The following is a 23,006-nucleotide window of genomic DNA, read 5'->3' on the forward strand; positions in this document are numbered from 1 at the left end:
GGCTGGGGCCGCCCGAAGAGGAATGCAGTTGAGTGCGCTTGCTGGCGGCTGCGGGCAAGCTACTGCAGCGTGACAAGGCTGGGGCGCACGCTCGGACACGGAGCGCCCGGGTCGGTGAAAGGTCACCCGTCCACCTCTTGTTGGGCGTTGCGTCGTGGCGCACCCATCCGCACAGGCGTCTGGCCATTCATGTTGCCCATCACTATCCCAGAAAAAGGGAATACGGCCGGATTGGCTGGAGCTCCGTGTCTTCACCAACTGGCCACGAGGTCGGGTGATGCCGTTCGGCATGCACGACGGCAAAAATCACCACTTGGGGGCGGCTGCGGAAATCTCTCATATCGGGGGCGGTTGTAGAGCACCATGGCCTGTTTCGCAATCTGAGCACAATCGTGGTGACGGCAGGGCGCCGGCTGGTGGTTGGATGTCTGGGATCGCCGGGTGTGACTCTGGAGCGATGCACAAGGCAATAAAGCTGTGGTGGAGACGGCGGCCCATTGGAGCCGTTGCTGCCTCGGCCGCCTCGAAGCGTGGAGGAAGGCGTTCCTGGCCTGCCCTAGGGCCGGCGGCGGAAGCCACTCACAGCGCTCCTGCCCCACCTTACCAGCGACGGACCCGGCTGACCGCCTCACGATGGCTTCCTGGTCACACGCGCCAACGACAACAAACATCCCCAGACCCTTTGTCCTCCAGCCCCGGCGGTCAATGTCGCCACAGCCGCGTCCCTGACTTCGTACTTGAGACGCCAGTGTCCAGCCTCACATCTTCCGTCGTCGACTGCGGCTCGGCGTGGCCGCACCAGCACCAAGACCAGCAACAGCTTCACGATCAAACATGGAGAGGTTCTCGTCGCGAGGGCTGCCCCTCGTACACCGCCTGCAGCTTCCCGTGCTTCTCGTCGTCCCTGTCTTGTTCTCAGTCGCTGCCGTCATCATCCTTGGCTTCCATGGCGATCTCAACGTGCCTCTGCTGGCCTCGCAGTGCCACTCCCATGCACGCCTGCCAGGGCTTTCGCGCATCCCTCTCATTGGCGTTCCGGCCTGCTCCTTCATTAGCCTCTTCCAGGCTGCCAACGATGCCGTCAGGAGCGTCGCACGCATGGGCATCATCCTGGCATTCATCGGCGCCCTTCTTACGGTTTCCCTGGTAGAGGCTGCCAGGCTTTGCAATGCCCGTGCCCGCGTCATCCGCTACCCAACTATCCCGTGGCTGGCCTTCAACCTCTTTGGGGGTGTGCTTGTCTGGGACCTCGCCATTATCCCGGCCTTCCTTCGTCATGCCAAAGTTCTCCGCCAGCAGGACGACGCTACTCGGATACTCGGGCCAGATGCCAGAAGGCAAGATGCGCGAGCGCTAGCGAGCCGCTCGGAGCTCTATGCCATTCCAATTTCCGTCGCTGTCGGCTTCTACCTGCCGAGCATCGCCATGCTGTCCATCAACAGTGCTACCGCCATAGGCATCTGGCTGTTATTCCCGCTGCTGGTCGCTCTCGTGCGCATCGCTGTCAAGGCCATCTATGCCAAGTTGTCAAGCAAGGAGGACGAGCCCTTTCGCATCGAGAGCAGCAGGGTGTCAGTCTTTGCCGTATATTCCTTGCCCGTGCTCTTCTCGGTCATGACACATGCCTTCTTCATCGCCAACCTCTTTGCCGATGATGATCGAAAGGAGATGACACGCAGCACTCTCAAGTTCATTGAGATTGACGCTCTAATCCTGGGTGCCAGTGTCCTCTACTGGATTGCTGTGGAGTCCGGTCTGGTGCCGCTGGCGGTCATGCTTGGTGTCTCGGTGCTTTTCGGCACAGGTGCAGGTCTTTGCCAGACATGGATCTTGCGAGAGAAATCCTTGGCTGAACAGGATGACATTGAGAACAGCCAACATGATGTTGTACACGACGAAGCTCATGAAGAAACACCTCTGCTGCACTGAGCTTGAATAGCAGTCATAGTCTGGGTCCAGCACCATTTCTTTACAAGATACCCGCGTAAAACTATTTAATACAACTTTCCTTCCAAATATATTCGGACGGTCCTGATCAGCGGCTGGATTTAGTGGCATCCGCCTCGCCAAGCATTCACATTCATCCTTGTTGAACATTGGAGAAGGCTTTCAGGGTCTCATAACCCAAAAGCGGCCACCACAGTTAGCATGGTTGAAGTGTACCCTGCAGCTCACAGCTTGGGTGCCATTATGTCAATGTTCATGGGGCGGTAAGCTTGGGTCCTCGTATCTCGCCCGTCTCCCATGCAGAACCACGTCCGGTTTGGTCTGGATTCCTGGGTACGTCGCATGCAGATGTGATGGCTATGCCGTCAGCTGCAGTTCGACCAGGGCATTGCCAGGCCATGCTCTGCAGAAGTTCTTTGCTTGTGGTGCGCTGTTTCCCCCCCTACCATCATCGACCACTCTTTTCCACAATATCTTGTGTTGCAAGCAGACTCAACCTATTCGCAGCTTGTTAGCGCACCGTGCTCGGTATGGGAGATATAGTCGTCTAATTACACTTCGGACAGTGCGTCATCGTGCTTTTTGTGGCGGGATACTCGTCCTCTCCATATGTCGCATTGAGCGACACGCTGCCAACCACATTCCCCGACTCGAGCCGGATCCAGCTGTCCATCTCGAGCAGCGCCAGCTGGTCCCTCGACACGAGGATCTGCCTCGCCCCGCGCTCCCAGCTCCCGTACCCGCCGTAGCCCGTGTGCTGCCCAAAGCAGAGGTTCACCCCGTTATTCTTCTTGTTTATCCTCCCTTCCCCCGTGACTGCCATCATCCCGGGGAGCGGCAGCGCCGCCTCGTGCCACTTGTAGCACCACGTGTTGCCGTGGTCGTGGCCCGAGAACACGCCCATCAGCCCCGGCATCGTAGCGACAGCCTGCATGAACGGCAGGTCCTGCCCGCCGTACGAGCATGTCCCCTTGTCGGAACCGTCCGGGCACCACCCCTGGGCCTGCGGCGAGGCGGGCACGTCGTCGTTGATCCCCGGCTCCGTGTGTGGGTCGACGCCGACGTCGCGCTGGAACTCGAGCGAGGCGTACGTGGGGATGTGCACGAACGCCATAGAGGGGATCCGTTTCGCGCCATGATGCCGCGCGAGGAGTTTCGCGTAGGTCTGCTGCCACCAGTCTACTACGGAGATGTCGACCCAGTTCTGCAGGCCGATCGGCTCACCTGTGGATGGGTCTTTCTGCTGATACCGGAATCCACCTTTGCTGTCGAAGAACCAGAGCAGGAGCTCTGGCGTGCAGTGTGATTCGATGGTCTCCCCTCCGTCTTCTTCTTCTGCTTCCTCCTCTTCATGACCGTGCTCCTGAGCATGCCCGCCGGGCGCAGCACAATCAGCGGCATACACGGGAAGATAGTAATTCGACGTCCCCGCCAGCTCCCCGCGGACCATGCTCTTCGTGCGCGAGTGACCCCTCCAGCGCGCCGACTTCTCCCGCGCAAAGATGGTCTCGCCGGAGATGTTGTACTGGTGGTCGTGGTTGCCGTACGTGGACGCCCAGGTCTTGCCGCGGGCAGCGATGGGCGAGACAATCATGTCCAGGTAGGACGTGGCGTTCTCAAGGAACGTGTTCTCGCCGGTGATCAGGTCCCCGTTGAGCACGACGAGGTCGGTGGCCGGCTCGGAGTCGAGCAGCGAGTTGATGACGCCGATGGAGGCGAGGTCCTGTTGCGGGCCCCAGGAGTCCCAGGCATCTGATTGATTGAGATTAGCATCGGCAACTGCTTATAGGGTGGAAGTGTTGTCGTCGAAAGACATACTCTCGCCAAAGTGCAGATCTTCAAATATGGAGATCTGGAACGTCCCGTCGCTCTTAAATCTCAGAGGCTGGTGGGCGGGATGACTATTCGGGACTGGTTGAGTTGGATGCGTGCTGTTTGACCACCGTCGAGATATCCGTGAGTCAGTTGCAGCTCTCGCTGGTTGAAGCAAGACTAGTACTGTAAGGAGTTCCAAAGTGATGGCCATGTTGAAGCGAACACCAGGCATTTCAGCTGGGCAACGACCGCTTCAATTCGGGCTGCTCGTCTTTGACCGTTGGATAGAGCAGCGCGAATAGACACAGGGATCAAGCTGCTTACCTAGAGCTTTCCAGGACGAACTGTCCTGGCGCAAACGGAGACGGCATTTTGATCGTCTTAAACGCGCTCTCGCGGGGCGTGGGATGACCTGGGCATGGTCCGATGCCTGGCCTTTGAGGATCCCTGCCGACGGCCTGCCTGGATGCTTGAATGGTGTTTTGTTGCGAGCACGTGCATGCAAGAATAGCCTGTCCCGCCCATGGGCGCCCTTATCTCTTGCTTCCACTCATTTCAACGAGCTTGGGTTGTGGTGGCATTTGGAGAACGAGGGAATGAGGGGACCGTTTGGTTGCAGGGTCAGTTCCCCGCGGCAGCAAATCGCGGCCAGTCCCAGGGAGTGGTGCTGTCAGAGGCGCTTGTGATTGGCCACGGGTGTTTGGTTGAGATCCGGCTGCGTGTAAGTCACCATCAAAGTTTGTCGTACACCTCCGCCTCTATGGACAACAGCAATGACTTCAAGAAGGAAAAAGGACAATGAATTATTTCATGTGGTTTTCACTTTCTGGTAACTCAATCAGGCATAGCGTCGTCATCCTGCTTGCTCCCATTGCATTACTGGTGAGCTGCTAAATTACACAACTTGGACACGCATGATAACACTTCCAAAGTGCCGAGAAGCTTCAATGTTCAATATCTCTACGGCGAAATGCAACTTTACTGTGCGTAAGAACATATAGAAAACCAGAAGTACCTTTGGGGCAGCGCAAACAGTCATAGCTGCGCCCAGCTCTGCCGGTCACTCAAATCCGAGACGACAGCCTCTCTGCCCACAGCATTGGGAAGAAGACTTTCCACTCTCCCGGCTACAAGACCAGCAACCTTGCATCAAGACTTAAAGTACGAGAGGTTTCTCCCTTTCATTGACGCTCCCACTACTTTGTCCATAGGCTTTGCGGCAAAACTTCGCTTCTCCGTCTGAGTATCGTCGACCACATCACCCGAGAGCAGTTTGACTTGAAGCTCAAAGATTTCGCAACGGCCGAGTTTCTATAGGTTTCTCAAAGGTATCTCTCGTTTCCCACCGCATTTCACGACAATTATTGACCACGAACAACATTCGGAGGTTAATCAAATGCTTATCTAACTTGGCTTCAGTACATCGTTCAACACTGATTATCACATTCGGGTTTGATAGTGGAGAATAGTTGTTACTCTCCTCGTTTACGATACACCAATATCCTTTCAGAGAACGAAAAGCCTGATTTCCGCCCGAATACATCGGTCCTAGGCTAGTGAACCCTTCCGACCACACACAGGTCTCAGAAGAAGTGTAATTCCTCGTCACCGTTGGGCTACTCATTATACCACCCTCTCATATTACCTTCACAAGTTCTTCAGCGTCAAAGAAACCAAAGTTACTTCACAAGTACACCCATAAAGATGGCCACAGCAGTCTCTGACCCTGATCCGGCCATGGGATCAAGTCAGGTTGACATCGCAGAGGATGGCGACGTCATCCTTGTCATTGGAGCCAAACCGGAGCAAAAGAAGCTTCGAGTCTACTCTCAGTGCTTGAAGGCTTCGTCGAAGGTCTTCAAAGCCATGTTCAGTGGTAATTGGCGCGAGGGACTGAACCTTTCCGAAGACGCCCCTCCATCGGTCGAGCTTCCCGAGGACCACCCAAGGGCTATGCTATATATATGCCGCACGATACATTACGCATGCTCGGGAAGTACTCTGGATGAAAGTACATTGGCAGCTGAGATTCTCAAGATCGCTGTGCAGGCTGACAAATATGATCTCATGCACATCTTCGGTGGCCAGATCGGCCGGGCATTGGCTTCTCCTCCGCTGGAAACTATGGAAGATCGCTTGTATTGCCTGTCTGCCGCGCTAATGATTAAGGATGAACCTGCTATCAAGACAGCGTCCTTCGGTGTGGTCTCCCGTCACGTTGGCCGCTATTCCAAGTTCATGGACAATGATCTACTCCGAGCATTTCTCACCTACGACAACATCTGTGAGTATTCACTTTGCATTCGAAGAGTGGAATGGTACTTATCATCCTTCGATCATCCCACAGATTTACTCGAGGAAGCACGAACCCTGCTGAGAATGGAGCTTCTCGCTTTGCTTGATCAAGAGATAGTTCGTGATCAAGACGACGGTTATGATCATGCGAACTGCTACCCAATGGCCGATAATTTCTCAAACCTACGCAGGGCCTGGTCTGCACTGGATCTCCTTCGAAAGCCTGCCATAGATCTCATTATAGGTATCCAGAACATCTATATTGTTGATTCAGCTAATCCGAGATGCTTCAAATGGGAACTAGAAGGATATCCAGGTCCATGCGCGGAGGAACTTCATAAAAGGCTAATAGGTTTGTGCACACAGGTGCGTGATCTGTTTATCCAAGAGGAATGAAGGGTCACTGATTTAGAGCGGTGGGTGAATTTCGACGGATAGATAACATAATCGTGCGGGAGGTCGGAAGCGAAATAACGAGAGTTGCTGCACAAGAGCATCTCGATAACGCTCTGCTTTGTCTGTACCGATAAAGAATAACAGAAATCGCTGCTTTAGTTCCGGAGTTGGGACTCATTTATCCATAGAAGAATCTGCAAGTATCACCCAAATATCATTCGTCCAATGTGTCAAACGCCACATCACTCAGAGCAGGTCTATCTTTGTGCTTCAAAGTATAGGTGAAGGTAAGAACTGAATGATATCTGGGTCGTGTTAGGTGAGCAAGGTTCTTTGCTGTTCTAACGAGGAGCGAGGAGATTCATTGCATCCAAAGGTATCCTCGTACGTCAATGTAACCGCCCGGTTCAATGCCTGTACAGGTCAATGACGCCGCTGCTCGCACGTTGTCCAGAAATATATTGAAAGAAATTGAGAAGACGATCAAATTCATAGGCTCAATTCGTACCTGCTGATGAGCCGATGTCCATTATTGTTGCGTTGCGGTGGTTGCACAGTGCGCCTACTCAATACTCTCCTTCTTCCACCTCGCCCATATGCCCGGTCGGAGCTCGCGTTTGGCTCTCGTCTACGACCCAACAACAGGACTTCTTCACTCCTAACCTCCTGAATCAGGGTCACACTGACCTGCATCAGGGGAGAGGTAGGGTTTTGTCTCCCGCGTCCCTCTCTGTGTTGTCACGTTTGGCATATCTGCATGGAATCCCTTGTCCGTGGCCATCAGGAAAGGGCTACTCACAATTCTCTCACCACCACCAGCTGATCATTCAACTAAGCACGCAGAGGTCAATTGGCGATACGCGATTGCAGGACTCTCGGACTCATTCATCGTCAACCACGGTCCCCTAATCGAGGCTGCAAAGCTGGATCTTAGGCCGGCGTCCACCAAAGAACAAGGCGCAAGACATACCCTAGCTATCTCGCACCAGCAACCCAGAGCCCAGCGCCATTCAGCTCCTCAACTTCAGTCACAAAGATAGATTGTCTTGATCTTCGAGCCAGCCATGATGGACGCTGCAGATGAGGTCGTCGAACAAGTCGACACCAAGGACCCGCCACCAGCAACTTCAGCAGTTGAAGACATTGTCCCGACCGGGGATGTCATCTTGGTTGTCGGTTCCGGCGAAGACATGGTCAAGCTCAGAGCGCATTCCGTCTGCCTCAAACTCGCATCAGATGGTTTTGAGGGCATGTTCGATTCGAGCGTGCCGGAGGGTCAGGTGGAGTCATGCGAAAGCCCAAGAGAAGTCGCATTCCCAGCCGACACTCCGAATGCGATGCGTATCATCTGCCAGATTCTACATCACCAATACTCCTCCGAGGATCGGGGTCCGCTCTCAGCAGATGACCTACTAAGTGTAGCTCTCCACGCAGATAGATATACCATCAGCTGGATCCTTGTGCCCTACATGAAGGCCTGGCTGTCCACTTGCGCCACGCCCACAACAACATGTCGGCTCAAGTGCCTTGCCGCTGCTTCTGACTTGAAATCGAAGGATATATGGCCATGGGTCTTCGACATTGTTGCTCGTTGTACGGGCTCGTACTCCCGTTACTTACAATGCGATACACTACGTGCAGCCTTCAGCACCGAGGATATCTGTAAGTTTACACGGTCCCAAGGCACAAATTAATGCTGGTAAATGACTAAAAGTACTACAGACCGCCTTGAGGAAATGCGCACAGAGCTAAGAATGAGCCTACTCGACCTAATCAACAAGCAATTTGACGCAAAATGCGAGTGCCGAGCAAGCGTTCCTGCCAAACAACGTTCTGCTCAGCTCCGAAAACAGTACACCGCAGCCAAAGTCCTCCAGGTTCCAGCCATCAAAGTTATTGAGAAGCTTATGGCAGTTTACGTGTCTTCTGCGGAAGTTGGGGCCTACAAGTATCGTAAGAAGCCATCACCTGGAACATGCCGCTGTGGCTGTGACCTCTTGTCGAGTCTTGACCAATTGTACGAGAGAATATGTGACAAGCTTCTGGGTAAAGAAGAGAAATAAGTAGAGGGTCTTGAATGTGAGCAGTAGGGGGGACAGGATTGTGTAGAAGCAAATAGCTTGCACTGAGAACGGAATGTGTTGTAAGGTGAGAATTCGATGTGACAGGATAGCATGCGCCTCAGCAGTTCACCATATTTCTGTGCCGGCTCCTCATCAAGAATTAATACTGAGTCTTCCACGTGGGCTTGTTCAGATCACGGGTTTTCTTTTTTTTCTTTTTTCAAACGGGGGTGTATGTGACTTAATGCTGGACCAGGACCGATGAATCGCAAAATAGAAATGAAAACCATGTGTACGATCAGCTTAATCGTAAGCTGAATGCCCAAGCTGACAATGTATGTAGGGTATAATGTGGCCACCATGTGGCCGGCAGCCTCAGGCAAACATCATTGCAGCAGCCTCTCAGCCTAGGAACGTGGATTGACACCAACTGCTACCTCTTACATATATCGTTTCTCCGCCACACTACAGCCAGCGGCCGCGGCTGATATTCTCGGCATAACTCAAACGAAAGCAAGTGATTGTCCTCCCGCTTTGTCTGTTTACGCCCGCAGCCATAAGCCTCGCCGGCCCTGATGCTGACTTTTGAACCAACCACTTCGAAGTCACAAGGCTCTCACTCCCTTAGAATCAGCAAAAGAACTTGACGGCGCGAGTATCTCAGCACTCAAGCTTACCATAAACCAAGGACCTGAGGAGCGAGCCACAACCAAGTACGTGTGACGCCTCCGCGCAAGATCTTCGAGCATTTGTGATCGAGCGGCTGCATCTTACGGTTATAGCAAACCTCAAATCATACTAATTTTGCCCGCGCTTGCTCTAGACACTTCATCAGCTCCTGGGTACCTTAACTTTCTCTCCTCAAGCATGGAGACCGACGACGAAGTATCAGCGACCTCGTTTCCAGCCATCGAACTCATTGCCAAGGATGGAGACCTGATCTTGGTTGTCGGCACCGGAGAGGAGACAGTCAAACTCGCAGTATACTCGCAATGCCTCAAAGCCGCGTCCAAGGTATTCGCTGCCATGCTCGGACCGAAGTGGAAGGAGGGTCAGGACCTGCGGAACAAGCCGATTGAAAAGGTCATCCTGACTGAAGACGACCACTGGCGATGCTTCTGATTTGTCAACTCATTCATCATCAAGAAATCCCGAGCGATGGAGTTCCTGCTCCTATTAAACTTCTACGCATTAGCATCCAGGCAGACAAGTACGACGTCTGTCGCCCTTTGCAATTGCAGTTGTCTTCTTGGCTTGCGTCGTCTAAGCTTGAAACAGACGAAGAACGAGCCTACTGTTTTACGGCGATGCGTCGAGCAGGCTGCCGTGCCGTCAACTTCCCTTGGCTGTTTGACCTCGTCGCCAAGACATCGAAGCCGTATTACTCGCTATTTGAGAACGAGTTGGTGCAGATTGCACTGTTCCAGCGAGATCTCCGTGAGGATCACTTCCAGTAAATGTCTGAATGAAGTATGCTGATGCGTGTGCAGATCATCTCGAACAAGTTCGCACACAGCTAAGAATGCAGTTGATGGACTGTCTCAATCAGACTTCCTGCCGCTTTTCTGATTGTGAAGCGGCCAAGAATAATCAAGTGAACCTCAACTTTAGCCAGCTGAAGCAATCATACTCCGCGGCGAAGATCTTGAATGTTCCACCCCTTCAGGTAATGCTGAGACTCAAAAGTGTCTTCAACGGCCCTCTGTCAACACGTGACCTCGGCACTAAGATCGAGTATACCACGAACGAAAAGCTCAGTTGGACGAAATGCTTGTGTCAGACCAACATGTTTCGTGCCTTGGATGATATTTATGCCAATACGCTTCAAAACATGGCCTCGAAGCTGGGCCCGTAAAGCAGTGCACAGCGCGTCCCGTGGAAGGCTAGGATAGGATACACAGATTGATAGACCGGAAAAGTTGACAACGCCAAAGGCAAGGCAGTGGATGAGCACTTGGGCATGCTGCGAATTTTGTCGCGACCGTTCTATTTGCACAGTTTCGTCGTTGTTGCGAGTCAAGCATGAGACTTTTTGACACCAGCAGAGTGTCATTGCAAGTAGGCAGCGAGACTCATAGGAAAAGAGTTCCGAGATGCATCTATGCCAAGCCAGGTACGTGCTTGCGTGTAAGTCGCCCCTGGGAATTACCAAGGGCCTGGTGATTCGGTGAGCCCACTGCCTGCGCCAGTGGTTGTGCGTCCCATGCCGACCTTGCTGTAGATGGCGCTAAAATTGTGACAATGCCAGTAGATAACTTGAGACCAAAGGCAAGATGTCAACCAAGACTTCTGCCAATGACAGTAAACCAAAACACCCCTCACAACAGCTCTCACGTTCCAAAGCTGGCTTCAATGATTCTGCCAGCAAAAACGTTATGCGCCCCGAGTTCTCGGCATGCTGTCCCACTTTTTCTCGAAACCTTAGTTGCAGGGGTGGCTGGCAAACTGCCGACCCGAGGCTCAACGTCAGCGCATCCACTGCGGAACTCCACCCCATATGACCTTCCATGGTTCATCATACCCACTAGCCATTGGGGTGGTTGTGATTAATAAAGAGGGTCATAAATCACACGGGGCAATACTCAAGACTCTCTGAATCGCGGGCAGAAAGACAATCCACCATGTCTCATCACCTGGTGCGTACCTTGCGGCCTGCTCGCGTGGGCCGGCCGGCACGGCGGCTTCTCCGCAGCACCACCAGCAGACAGCCGTGGTTGTCATCGCCACTCCCACTGTCCGTCTCGCTGGCTGCAAGGGCCCATAACTTCAGCACAACCCCCCAGAACTCTCAATCCACACCGTCACCACCACTAGCAGATGTCAAGCAAACAACCTCTGCCGCAGACGCGGCAGCCCAGCTCCTAGCCGAGCTCGGCGGTAAGACCATCACGCGCAAGCAGTACCTCGACGGCAACCAGGTCCAGCGCCTCAGCCTGACCCTCGGCCGCAGGACCCTCTGGCCCGAGCACCACGACGAGAACCCATACCCGGACGACATGACGGACCTCGACGCCACCCCGGGTCCCGGGATCGCCATCCCGCAGGGCTACCACCTCGCGTACTTCACCCCCGACGGGCTCGAGGACGAGCTGGGCCCCGACGGGACGGACCGCACCTTTAACGCCCCCGCGCCCTTTACTAGGCGGATGTGGGCGGGCGGGAAGATGACGTGGCATGACGAGAATGGGATTGTGAGCTATCCCGGACCGATGATGTTGAGGGTGGGCGAGGTGGCGGAGGAGCGGACGAGGCTTGTGGATGCGGTGGCCAAGAAGAGCCGCGACGGGAGCGAGATGGTGCTCGTGGATGTCGAGAAGGAGTTTTGGGGCAAGAAAGGGCTGGTGCTGGTGGATCGGCGGTAAGTGTGGATTTGTCACTTTTTGTGCTTGGCGGATCGTTGCGGGGTGGTGTTTTGGTGGATTATTGGGAGAGGAGATCGGCTGGGCTCAGTGCAATATGCATACTGCCATCGTCTGATGAATGCTAACTCTTGGTGTGCATCATCCTCAGATCCTGGATCTTCCGCCCCGAGCTGGAGGCAGCGAGCTCGACACAAGAGACAGTCACCGAGACACACGTCGTCCGAGGGCCGTCGACGACACGGGATGTTGATGTTGACGGAGAAGGTGAGCACATTTCAACCTTCGTCTCATATACAGCACAAAGTCTACCTTCGGATAACCAGATGGCCCCCATCTAAAATACATCATGTACTTACCACGATTAGGATAGACCTCCCACGACGGTACCACCGGTGGTCCCCCACAGCGCTGTTCCGCTTCTCAGCCCTGACCTTCAACGGGCACAAGATCCACTACGACCAGTCCTGGTCCAAGGCCATCGAGAACCACGCGCCAGGCGTGGTCGTCCACGGCCCGCTGAACCTGATCTGCATGCTCAACTACTTCCAGGACATAATCGCCTCGCACAGCAAGGGCGTCCAGGATTTCTCGCCCTCGACCTTCTCGGGATCCAGATATGGATATGAGCGGGCCACGAGGGTCAGGGAGATCGAGTACCGCGCGCTGAGCCCGCTCTATGCCGGACAGGAGTACTCGATTCGCGCTGCGAAGCGGGAAGTCAAAGAAGAGGAGGAGGAGGCGAAGGAAGAGTGCGACCCTGACGACGAGGATTTTGGGCCTGGGCAGGTGTGGGATGTATTTATCGAGAGGGAAGGGACGTTGTGTATGAGGGGCACGATTACCACTGCTGGGCCTTGAAACCTGAACGCGACAAGGCAGTCTCCCGCCTTGCGAGGGAAGAACAAGCGCACTTCATCCTGCTTTCATTAAAGCTTTGTGTTGATACTACACACATACACACAAAATCCAAGCGCTAAGTGACAAGTTGCAAACCCACTCCCATAACTGACCGACCACATCACTCAAACCGGACAGCCATCCGCCCCGTCGCCTTGTGCTGCTGCATCTTCTCCACCATGGCGCCGACCTCCTCCAGCTTGAACCACTCGACGTGGGGCTTTATGCCATGCTCCGCGCTGAACTGGATGCACTTGGGCATGGTGTAGCACGTCCCGTTGTTGGCGCCGCGGATCTCGAACCGGCCCAGCGCAATGTCGAAGATGCTGAACTCGACCGACTCGTTAGGGATGCCGACCGCCACGAGGATCCCCGGCGCCCTGATGAGGTCCGGCATGCCGAGGTACGCGCGCTTCGAGGCCGTGAAGTTGACCGCGGCGTCGACGCCGCCTCCCCCCGTGATCTTCTTGATCTCGTCGACGTACGTCGCGGCGTCCTTGACGCTGTTGAACGCGTAGTCCGCGCCGGCGGCCTTTGCCGTCGCCACCGCGCCGTCGGTGATGTCGAGCCCGATGACCTTGTACCCCATGGCTTTCGCGTACTGCACGCCCAGGTGTCCGAGCCCGCCCGTGCCGATGATGGCGACCCACGAGCCCCTGGGCAGCTTGATGGCGTCGATGCCGTTGAACGCGGTGACCCCGGCGCAGAATAGAGGCGCCGCCTCGGACGCCTTGAGCTGCGGCGGGAGGACCATGGTGTTCTGCCGGTCCACGATGACGTACTCTTGGAAGTACCCGTCGTACGCGAACCCTTGCATCTTGACCTGGCCCTTTTCGCACCACAGGTTGTGCACCGTCTTGCAAGGGCGGCACTCGAAGCACGAGTCCTTGGCGGGCAGGAATCCAACCTCCTGCCCGGGCTGGAAGTCGGACTGGCCGTTGGCGCCGACCTCGACGATGACGCCGCTGCCCTCGTGGCCGATGGTGATAGGCCTCGCGTCGGCGCTGACCTGGATCTTGTCGTTGGCCTCAAAGGGCATCAGGTCCGAGTGGCAGAGCGACGCGCAGAGGACCTTGACCAGCAGCTCGTCCGGGCCGGGCTTTGGTATGGGGATCTCGTTGAGCTCCAGCTTGCTGGTCTTGGGGTTGAATCTGTGGGTGGTGTCTTATGGTCAGTAGGTGCCCTTGTGAAGAGGCCACGGGAAGACATACTGCTGCGCCCTCATGGTGGACTTTGTTGGCTTGAGGTTACCCGTCGTCATGTTGGCTCGTTGTGTTCAACTCCCGTGAGTCACAAATGGTTGGTAGTTGGGATGGTGGCTCGAAAAACAAGTCGCGAGGCAAACGTGCTCTTGAGGAATAAACGGAGGTTGACACTGGTCAAATCGAAGTAATAAAGTCAAATCGCGGAGAACAGTGTCAAAGTCACAGCTTAGCCGCGGCAGCGAGTCCTTTATGCGGCGTCTTGCTCGTGGGACCGGAACCTGTCGCCGAGGAGTGAAGAGCCGGTGTGCTCCCCCACACCCCCCGCTTCGAAATGCTTGCCTCCTCCGTCGAGGCTGAGGGCCGCAGAGCGGCGTCTCCGTTCCCGCCATGCGCAGCTGCTCTAGGCCGCCATGCGCGGGTCTGCGAGGACCACACAATGCAAGAGGGCAGAATGTGCCTCGCAGGATAACGACTGCCGCTTGGGAAAACGCCGTGCGGGGAAACAGGCCCCTCCATTTCTTGGGGTACATGGAGACATCCCTCGCAGGCGCAGAGTGCGGGGCCCCACGATCCGTTAACCATGGATGGTGGTGGGCCTTGTTTCCCGCATCTCGTCATCCGGGGGGCCACTCGGGCTCCTGACTCGGTCTGGCAGTCTCGGTCGGGCGGCTTTGACTCGCACACACCCGGGCATTGGGGGGTGTGGTGCCATCCGGCAGGGACCTTGACCACAGTGGTCAGCTTGTCTCTGGCCAGTGTCGCTGAGATCTGAGCAGGCGGGAAGATTTCATGCGGCTGGTGTCGTGCTGGCCACTGATGGGTGTTTCTTCGAGGCGCTGGAGTAAGAGCGAGGGCAGAGCTGTTCCTGAGTTGAGGCACAAAGGTTCTAAAGCAGTTTGAGAGCTGGAACAGTCGAGGCCGAGATGGACGCGCTGACATGCCAGGCTGCCGATGCCACGGCCGGTCCTCAGGCTGACATGGTAGCTCCAGGGTGAAGGGAAAGTCGATCGCGCTCGCATGGCAAGGTCACTTTATTAAATTCTGACATCGAGCAGCAACCTTGATGGGCACTCCGCGGCTGCTAGTGAATAGAGAACCCCCGATACAGATATTCGCCTTCGTTGGTGCGCATTTCGTCGTTTTTGCTATTCCTGCCCGACGCTCGCCACTCGAGCATGGTCTCCAAATTTCCAGACTCTTTGATGTTGCTCTCCATTCAATGCAGCCTAAAATTTCCGTGGAATCCCAAAACAAACCTCATCACTAGCTCGAGGTCATTTCGCAAGCAAACACAATACAGCAGAGCGAGTAACGGAAGATCCGTCCTCTGCTATGAACGAGACATATAGGCCACTCTACGTATGTTCGTACTGAAATAAGCACACCCAACATCCATTTCTGCTTGAAATTACTACCTCCTGAGAAAGGAGTTAGTCGTGTTATCTCACCTGAAGCACCGTCAATCTCTGAGAGATAGACTGAGAGAGAGAACCTTGCTGGCCACTGCGCTTCACCATGCTGGAAAGTTTGAAACCACACAAGACGAGGACCCTGATGGCCAACTCAAGTACTTCAGCACCGCGCCCCCCTCTCTACAGCCTACCACCGCAACAACGCACATCTACTGTGCGCGTGGTATTTATATATCTTGATCTTGCCCGGACCTTCACGGGAATGAATTTTCTTCCTTTCCATCTCGCGCCTCACCCTGGGCCTTCTCCCAAATCCTCAGGCCTGCTGGAAACAGTCCAAGGACGAGGGCAAAGCCGATAACCGGCCACAACGGCGAATCCGGCTAAAAGACAGCGATACCCGGCGAACGAAGATAACTCAGGCATGAGAACCTGTGTGCAACGACGACAAAGACGACGCCGACGACGTGGCGAAACTCTGCACATCCTGCATATCCAAAGTCACATGAGGAGGTTGTGTGGGAGAAGCAAAACCCTGCAGGCGAAGAACAGTCACGCACCACAGCCATTTGCGCCAAACCTGACCGACAGGTTGTCATGTCAGAAACACATCTCAGCACATACGAAGAGGAGTCTCATTGGTTAGTACAGCACATCTGTAATCTTGTGTATGTATTACATTATTCTACTTTTCTTTGTGCTTTTACACAACCCGATGGCAAGAAGCGAACGACTTCGATGCAAGCAAGTTATTTAGTGGCTGCCGCAGCTCCCGCCCTTGCCAGCGTCAGGGCGGGCAAGGCCAAGGCAGTTGGCCATCTTGTAAAAGATGTCAATGTTGCCGTAGACTCCACCGAAAGTCTCCTGGCAAGGGCCCATGGCAAAGACAGCGACATCGGTGAGCGAGTGGACACCCGAAGACTCAGAGACGGGGAGGGTGCCGTTGACGACGAAGCCGCCAGGAGCGTCGCTGGGGTTGACGTAGTAGTCGTCATCAACGAGCTCCTCGACAACCTTACGAGGCTTGGGGTTGAGCTTGTAGTTCTCGCGGTGGTCAGGGTTGGCAGAGAAGCCGGAGGCAATGGCGTAGCGTGGGTCCCAGTTGACGGGAAAGTTGGGGCCAGTGCCGTACGAGACGCCCTCGACGGGCACGGTGTACTGAGACAGGCCAGACTCGGCGTAGGTGCCGACGGCACGGCGCTTCTGGCGGTCGCCAGTGGCCTCGGTCAGGTACTTGGTGTCGGCGCCACCGAAGACGTCGAAGCCGTGACCGTGGTCAGAGGTGACAAGCACGAGAGTGTTCTCGAGTTCGCCAATCTCCTCGAGGTGGGCAATTGTGGCACGGACGGTGTCATCAAGCTCAAGGAGGTCACCGAGAGCACGGTCGTAGTCCAGAGCGTGCATCTGCTTGTCAATGGACGCAGCCTCAGACATGAGGAAGAAACCCTTGTCGCCACCGCGCTTGTGCAGAATGTCAATGGCCTTGAGAGTCATCTCCTTCTGGCCGGGGAGGTCAAGAGCAGGCTCCTTGCCAGCGAAGGGGTCGTTCTTGAAGCCCGAGAGATTGTCCTTGAGGACATTGCGATCAAGCCAGACAGGGAAGTGAGACTGTTCGCGTGTTAGCTAAGCTACTTCTCCTTAGTGTGCGCTGGCAGTCAATGAGCCGTGCTTACCTTGCAGAAGATGCCGAGAGCACGCTTGTCATTGCCAAGAGCAGCTAGAGCAGTCTTGTTGTTGGCAATGGCGTAGCCAGCCTCGGCGAACTTGGCGTAGTAGTCTTGGCCGTTGAAGCTGTCTTTGCCGGGGTAGAACTGCTCGGCACCACCACCGAACCAGACGTCAGGGCCTCCGCTCTTGGTCCAAGTGTAGTTGGAGAGGCCGTTAAGGGTGGTCTCAACAAGATAGCCGTAGTCGTAGCGAGAGCGGGAGTGGCCAGCTAGGGCGATCGGGGTGGCATCAGCAATGGCAGCAGTGGAGACGGCGCCCCACGCGGAGTCCCAGATGCGGACGAGCAGCTCGATGATGGTCTCGACCTTGGGGTCATCAAAGGTGGATTTTGAGGAGTCTGCGTAGACACCCATAGCGTTGACAGTACTCTTGTGACCGGAGTACAGAGCAGAGGCAGAGTTGGCACTATCGGTGATGAAGCTGTCGATGGAGTGGGTCTAAATTTCCAATCAGCCTTTGCCTGTCGCGAATGTACTGTAGAACTAGGGGCCGTGCTTACCATCTGGTGGCCAATAACCGGGAACTCATCGAGCTTCAGAAGCGACTGGTACTTGCCGTTGATGCTCTTGTGGCCAAGGAGACGGGCAGCAGTGATCATGTTGGTGGTCATGCCATCACCTGTGCTCTAATTAGTTTGGAATCACCCAATAGCAATATTAGCAGGACTATGGCCGCGTACCAATGAAGAGGATGACGTTCTTGGCCTTGCGCTTGGTGGCCAGAGGGCGGACAACCCAATTGGCGACGGTCTGCTCGGAGCCGTAGAAGTTGAGGGTGACGGCGTAGTTGCCGGGCTCGTAGATGGCGAGCTGGCGGAAGACCTTGGAGGCGACGTTGACAAGCGAGGGGGTCTTGGCGTCAACAGCGAAGAGGTCCTCGTACCACGTGAAGTTCCATTTCTCGAGGGCGGGCTCCTTCACCTTGAAGAACTCGGTGATGCTCTTGGTCTCACCACCCTCCTTGGTAATGGACACGGAGAACTGCTCATCAGGGACGCCATTGTTGAAGGCCTCGGAGCCGTTGACCGGGGCGTGGACCTCGAAACGAAGGTCAAAGTACTGGCCGGGCAAGAAGTCGGCCTGGTCCGGGGGCAGGATACAGCCGAGGGTAGGGCACGTTCCCAGGCGCTGGAAGGTCTGGGCCGAGGCGAGGGCGAGGAGAGCCGCCGAAGCAGCAATGGAGGTGAAGCGACCCATGGTGTGCTGGTCTGGACTGCCAAGTCACGATCGATTGAACGACTGAGAGGGACTGGGCGGGAGGCAGCTCGCAGGTGAGTGACAACTCCAGCATAGAGACGAGGACGGCGAGCGAGCGGGCGCGACTAAATAGCTGTCAGGGTCCTCGCCTGAGCGATCGACGGGAAGCTGCCCTGCAGTGCGACCGTGGATGCTTGGCATGGCTGGGCTGGCATTTGGGGATTTCCAGTATTGACGAGGTTTGTGCATGGCGTCTCATCTCGGAGCTCGAGGCCTGCAGGCGCGCCAAGACCGCCGGCCATGCAAGTTGACGCAGCCCAAGCCGGGTGCTATTGACGGAGTGGGGGGCTTTGGCTGGCGGTGTTGGTTCGTGGTTGTTGTTGTTTGTGGGATTAGCCTGAGAAAGGAAGAGGCGGCAGCGGTATGCTCCGACCAGGTGGAAGGCTGCCGGGCCAGGGGCATGGGTGTGATTGGTTCGACTGGCCGCACGTGCTGGCAACGTCTGAATCTGCGGGCTACCTGCCAGGGAAATGGCAACCAAATACTTTACTGAGCTTTCTCGATCGTGCGTGCCACGCCGGCAGGGGTCATCTTTGCTGTTCGTCATTGGATTTGCTTCATGAGCCTCGGCTCATATCGTGCTTAAGCGGTGCGAGTATTGGCGCTGTGCCGGAGCTGGATGCTTATAAGTTGACCCATGGATCTATCATGATGTAGATGCAACTAGCCCATTGCAACCAGCCCATTGCAACGCTGTGTGAGTGCCCGTCTCGGAGTGAGCACTCATGGCGATCACACCTGTTATCCCCAGGCTGCATATGGCCTCTGGCAGGCTCTCGACAGACGGGTTTCCCAGGTTGTTGCGCGGGAGCACGCACTTGAGCACACCCATGTCTGTTAGTGGTTTGCGGGGCACCGCGCTCGGCTTGGCAGCCGGCAGCCTTGGCAGGCCCGTAGGGCAACGTGGGGGAATTGAGGCTTCTGATTGGCTGCTAAACCTCGTCCCTTCTCAAAATGGCTCCCAGGGAAGGAGCTACGGCAGCCACTGACGAGGGGCGCAGCTGCTCCACTTGCCTCCCCGAGCACTAAATCGACATCAACGCTGGACTGCACCCTCGCCCAAGCCGACTTGCCTCATCGAGCCAAGGCGTGAGATGAGCTATGCCACCCCCCATGGGCTTTTACAGATCGCCCGCACTTTCATCCTAAGGCCTCCGGCGGGCAGCCGCCATGTCGAAAGAGCTGAGCTCGTTTGTCAGAGCCTCTCCCGCATTCTGCCACAGGCACTCAGCTCAGACATGGATCCAGCAGGCCAGCACAACGCTGAGTTCCAGTCACCTCCGCCGCATCGCAGCCACACACGGAAACCGTGCAAGCTGGACCGCGACTGAGCATGTGGCCTGCAGAAAGCCTGCAGCGCTGACTTGGGCAGCCAATCATGGCTCAGAAATCACCGCCACAGGCTCTGCTTATTCCTGTCTAGGTCACCGAGCGAAAGCAGGACGCAAAGTCGTCGTATACGGGCACTCTTTACCACAGGATAGATCAGCCAACATCGCGTTTTCCAAAGCAAGGCCTTCTGGCTGTTCAAGTCTTGTTTGTCTGCTGCAGTAAACCCACTCTCAAGCATCATACGGCGCCGGCAACCCTCCATGCTTATCCTCGGCCGAGTCCCGTATTTGAGTGGTGTAACAAGGCAAGACCAAGCAATTCGAGGCATGCTTTTCGACATCTGCAGATCAAGGTAACGCAACTCAGGAACCAATGCGACGCAGACCCGTTGTAGCCTTGTCACTGGCACTTACACCCCTCGCGATTGTCACACAGCCCACGTGCTCGGAACGCAGCGTCTTCCAAACCCCGGCCCAATGGCACACAAGTGGAGACCACCTGTTCGACGGCTTGGAAGCTTGACCAAGTAGGAGCTGACCGTCCCAATCCGCGGGAGTTACGGCGTAAGTGGCCGCAAAGAGAAATGACTATCGGATGTGCAAGGCACCTGCAGCACTCTCAGGCTGCATTTCGGATTCCAGACGCCGCCAAACCCGGTAATACTATGGGGCCATGGCCGACAGGCGGCTTGGTTGACAATTTCCAATTATCGGAGCGTCGTGACCTCAACCAACAACCTTGACTGCTTTGCACGTGTTCCACTTGTTGAAGGGTCAGGAAGCAAGTTCATGTTTTTCCGTTGTCCATCAACCAACTATCTGATCCAGGGCTCCACAAGTCTATGTTTTTCCGGAATCTACTTCCGCAAAGCCTTTCTCAACCAATTCGCTAGCGGTCCCTTCTGGCACGACTGGTGTTTCTGTCCCCTCAAGAGCAGCGCCAGTAGCCACGGACCCGACCTGTCCCTTTGCCGAGACCCGTTCCAAGCCCGCATTGAGCTGTGAGTCTGAAGCTTCAAATTTCTCCCAGGCAGGCTTGTTTATCTTTGCCTGGCCTGCCTCGGCCTTGAAATGGTAACCCCGAGCCCTTGGTCGCTCGCCAGTGCCCTTGGGCAGCTCGCTATCATATCTCAGTTGGAACTGTCTGCAGTAGTCGTCGAAAGTCTCCGGCGACTCTTCGCTAAGCACTTTCCGTATGTCTGCAAAGAACTGGCTCACGATGTGATGGTTGTGGATCTGCAGCAGCGTCCAGCCGAGCATCTCCTTTGCGTTGAGCAGATGTTGCAAGAATGCCCTGTGGTGCTTCGTGCAGACGTAGCAAGTGCACCCTTCGAGCAGCGGCTTCACAGCCACTCTATGCGTCTCGGACCACATATCTATGCCAAGTGGCATGACGCCCGTGCCCGTGTTGTCTCCTGCTGGCGGCAAGAATTGAAAAGTCATGGCAATTCCCGCGTCAGAAGCAGTGTTGATGAACGGCACAGTGAACAAATCCATGCCCAGCTGGACCTGTCTCAGTATGTTATGCGGTGACATGAAGAAGTCCATCGACATCCTCGGCAGTGGCGTGAGAGCGGGATAATCGCCCAGGTCGGCGAGGATATCCGCGTCGTATATCGCAAGACCTGATATGTGCTCGCGGTGGTCCTGGCTGAGCCGGTTCAGGTAATCCCACTGCATCGAGTACGGCACCGGCAGTGTGGGCGCAAACACGGCCGTGTTGTCGAGCACCTTTTTGCCCGCTCCTGCTGCACCACCACCAGCACCACCGGTGCACCGCGCAAAGAAGTTGGCCACCCAGTCCTCCGTCCTCTCCACCATGCGTAGCTGCCGTTTCGGGTTCGCCAAGCGATTCCCCGCCTCGGCATATCCGTACGTCAGGTCGGCCAGCGGCACCGCGACATCAGGCCGCACGTCGGCGACCGCGTCGCAGTAATCGTCGACCTTGAGCTTCTGGAATCCCGTAGACGTGAAGAGCGAGACGTAGTCGACGCCGTTGCCCATCGGCGCCGTGACGGCCGGGTGCCGCCGCGCGGCGAGGACAATCGTCTGTGATGGCGGGGTGGCGGTGTAAAAGTGCAGTGCTCCCTTGCTGCTGGTGCTGGTGCTGCTGGTATCGGTTTCTGATGGCGGTGATGAAGTCTGGTTCAAGCCACCGTTTAGTACGGCCGAGGCTTTGTAGAGCGCTGGAGACTTGCGCTTTTGTGACAGCTCAACGACTGCGTTGTGACGTTAGCAATTCAGTCGCTTCTGTGAAGCCCCAGGGACAAAAAGCTCACAGTCCTCGAGAGCCATGTAGGCCCCTGCCAGCTGTGTATGCCTCGTAACGACATCGGGCGTCATGTGAGGCACGGACCCGCGCGAGGTGATGGCGATGAAGTTGGGCGTGTCGATGGGCAATCTCGCGCGCTGGCGGGGCAGGGCCAGCCGGCCAACCCGTGCGGCGCCGTGGTCGAGCTTAACGTTCTTGAGTATTTCGAACAGCATTGTCTGCAATGATGCCGTGTGCTCCGCTCCTCTGCCTCCTCCCGATGCTGGTGCAATGGGCACTGCAGGATCCATCATCCGTTTGGCCTCTTGAGGCTCAACAGGCCCTGGTGTTTTGGCGGGGCAGTGCGGGATCGGATACTGTGGCCAAAAACGAAATGCTGTGGTGGAAGTGCCCGACCGCCGCAAGAGCTTCAGTGATGCTGGCTCGGCAAGTCGTGATTTCCAAGTTGTTCTGTTTTGCGCAGAACAAAGCCGAGTTTTGTCGCGTTGGCGGGCTGACGATGTCTGGAACTGATGCGTGAGAGGGTCATCAGGCAGCGGAGTCGGGCAGATTTCTTTAGCAGACTACTTTTGCGTGGCGGCAGTCATTGACAGTGCCGCCGATTTGACACGATCTTGATTTGCAAACTTCGGTTATGAGAAGGATTGAACTTCAGAATTACTCTCAATTCCTTTCCTTTACATCATGCATCATATTTCTCATAAACACTCCTCATCTACATTCTTTGTGCACCTCGTTAAAATGTTCTTCAGAGTTCTTGACATGCAGGTCCAGCCGTCTCCACTTTAAGACTGGCAGCTGCTGATTGGCCGAGACAGATCTGGAGGGGCGAGGATCGGCTGGCTTCCACCACCCGGAAGCTGGCATTCCGTCGTTCTGGACCCTGCGCGGGCCGCGTATGTGTGCGGCGTCCCCTCCAATCATTGATGACCACTACAGCTAGCCAGCCTCTACGGAGTGTAAAGCTTAATCTTGCCTCGTATCCGAAGGCTCAGATAAAGTCAATGGAGGCGCATACAGAAAACAG

At 55.7% G+C, this 23,006-nt stretch overlaps 9 protein-coding genes across 9 annotated transcripts; 5 read left to right on the forward strand and 4 right to left on the reverse strand.

Moving 5' to 3' along the window:
• Positions 1–834: 834 nt before the first annotated feature.
• Positions 835–1,929, forward strand: B0I36DRAFT_362234 (uncharacterized protein; the record flags this gene model as incomplete). Its single annotated transcript, XM_046158618.1, has 1 exon — positions 835–1,929. One exon carries the CDS (start codon positions 835–837, stop codon positions 1,927–1,929), a length of 1,095 nt encoding a protein of 364 aa, XP_046014418.1.
• Positions 1,930–2,494: 565 nt separating this feature from the next.
• On the reverse strand, positions 2,495–4,133 carry B0I36DRAFT_373753 (Metallo-dependent phosphatase-like protein; the record flags this gene model as incomplete). Its single annotated transcript, XM_046160225.1, has 3 exons — positions 2,495–3,699; positions 3,766–3,878; positions 4,087–4,133. 3 exons carry the CDS (start codon positions 4,131–4,133, stop codon positions 2,495–2,497), a joined length of 1,365 nt encoding a protein of 454 aa, XP_046014419.1.
• Positions 4,134–5,466: 1,333 nt separating this feature from the next.
• Positions 5,467–6,453, forward strand: B0I36DRAFT_408244 (uncharacterized protein; the record flags this gene model as incomplete). Its single annotated transcript, XM_046161860.1, has 1 exon — positions 5,467–6,453. One exon carries the CDS (start codon positions 5,467–5,469, stop codon positions 6,451–6,453), a length of 987 nt encoding a protein of 328 aa, XP_046014420.1.
• Positions 6,454–7,517: 1,064 nt separating this feature from the next.
• Positions 7,518–8,516, forward strand: B0I36DRAFT_348626 (uncharacterized protein; the record flags this gene model as incomplete). Its single annotated transcript, XM_046156708.1, has 2 exons — positions 7,518–8,115; positions 8,176–8,516. 2 exons carry the CDS (start codon positions 7,518–7,520, stop codon positions 8,514–8,516), a joined length of 939 nt encoding a protein of 312 aa, XP_046014421.1.
• A 2,564-nt stretch (positions 8,517–11,080) lies between these two features.
• Positions 11,081–12,781, forward strand: B0I36DRAFT_383420 (uncharacterized protein). Its single transcript, XM_046160955.1, has 3 exons — positions 11,081–11,874; positions 12,027–12,142; positions 12,249–12,781. Exons 1-3 carry the CDS (start codon positions 11,138–11,140, stop codon positions 12,734–12,736), a joined length of 1,341 nt encoding a protein of 446 aa, XP_046014422.1. The 5' UTR covers positions 11,081–11,137; the 3' UTR covers positions 12,737–12,781.
• A 35-nt stretch (positions 12,782–12,816) lies between these two features.
• On the reverse strand, positions 12,817–14,117 carry B0I36DRAFT_110659 (alcohol dehydrogenase). The gene is made up of 2 exons (XM_046147880.1): positions 13,987–14,117; positions 12,817–13,926 (listed from the first exon to the last, which is right to left on the reverse strand). The coding sequence occupies exons 1-2, from the start codon at positions 14,034–14,036 to the stop codon at positions 12,897–12,899; spliced, it is 1,080 nt and encodes a 359-aa protein (XP_046014423.1). The 5' UTR covers positions 14,037–14,117; the 3' UTR covers positions 12,817–12,896.
• Positions 14,118–16,145: 2,028 nt separating this feature from the next.
• Positions 16,146–18,316, reverse strand: B0I36DRAFT_241318 (alkaline phosphatase H; the record flags this gene model as incomplete). The annotated part of the gene is made up of 4 exons (XM_046149833.1): positions 16,146–17,000; positions 17,066–17,557; positions 17,620–17,738; positions 17,800–18,316. 4 exons carry the CDS (start codon positions 18,314–18,316, stop codon positions 16,146–16,148), a joined length of 1,983 nt encoding a protein of 660 aa, XP_046014424.1.
• Positions 18,317–20,547: 2,231 nt separating this feature from the next.
• Positions 20,548–22,194, reverse strand: B0I36DRAFT_362240 (tRNA-guanine(15) transglycosylase-like protein; the record flags this gene model as incomplete). The annotated part of the gene is made up of 2 exons (XM_046158619.1): positions 20,548–21,926; positions 21,987–22,194. The coding sequence occupies 2 exons, from the start codon at positions 22,192–22,194 to the stop codon at positions 20,548–20,550; spliced, it is 1,587 nt and encodes a 528-aa protein (XP_046014425.1).
• B0I36DRAFT_321732 (uncharacterized protein) lies at positions 21,737–22,660 on the forward strand. Its single transcript, XM_046153751.1, has 2 exons — positions 21,737–21,926; positions 21,987–22,660. The coding sequence occupies exon 2, from the start codon at positions 22,203–22,205 to the stop codon at positions 22,497–22,499; it is 297 nt and encodes a 98-aa protein (XP_046014426.1). The 5' UTR covers positions 21,737–21,926; positions 21,987–22,202; the 3' UTR covers positions 22,500–22,660.
• Positions 22,661–23,006: the final 346 nt, after the last annotated feature.

This window comes from Microdochium trichocladiopsis (assembly GCF_020744255.1).
Source record: "Microdochium trichocladiopsis strain MPI-CAGE-CH-0230 chromosome Unknown B0I36scaffold_4, whole genome shotgun sequence".
Lineage (NCBI taxonomy): Eukaryota > Fungi > Ascomycota > Sordariomycetes > Xylariales > Microdochiaceae > Microdochium > Microdochium trichocladiopsis.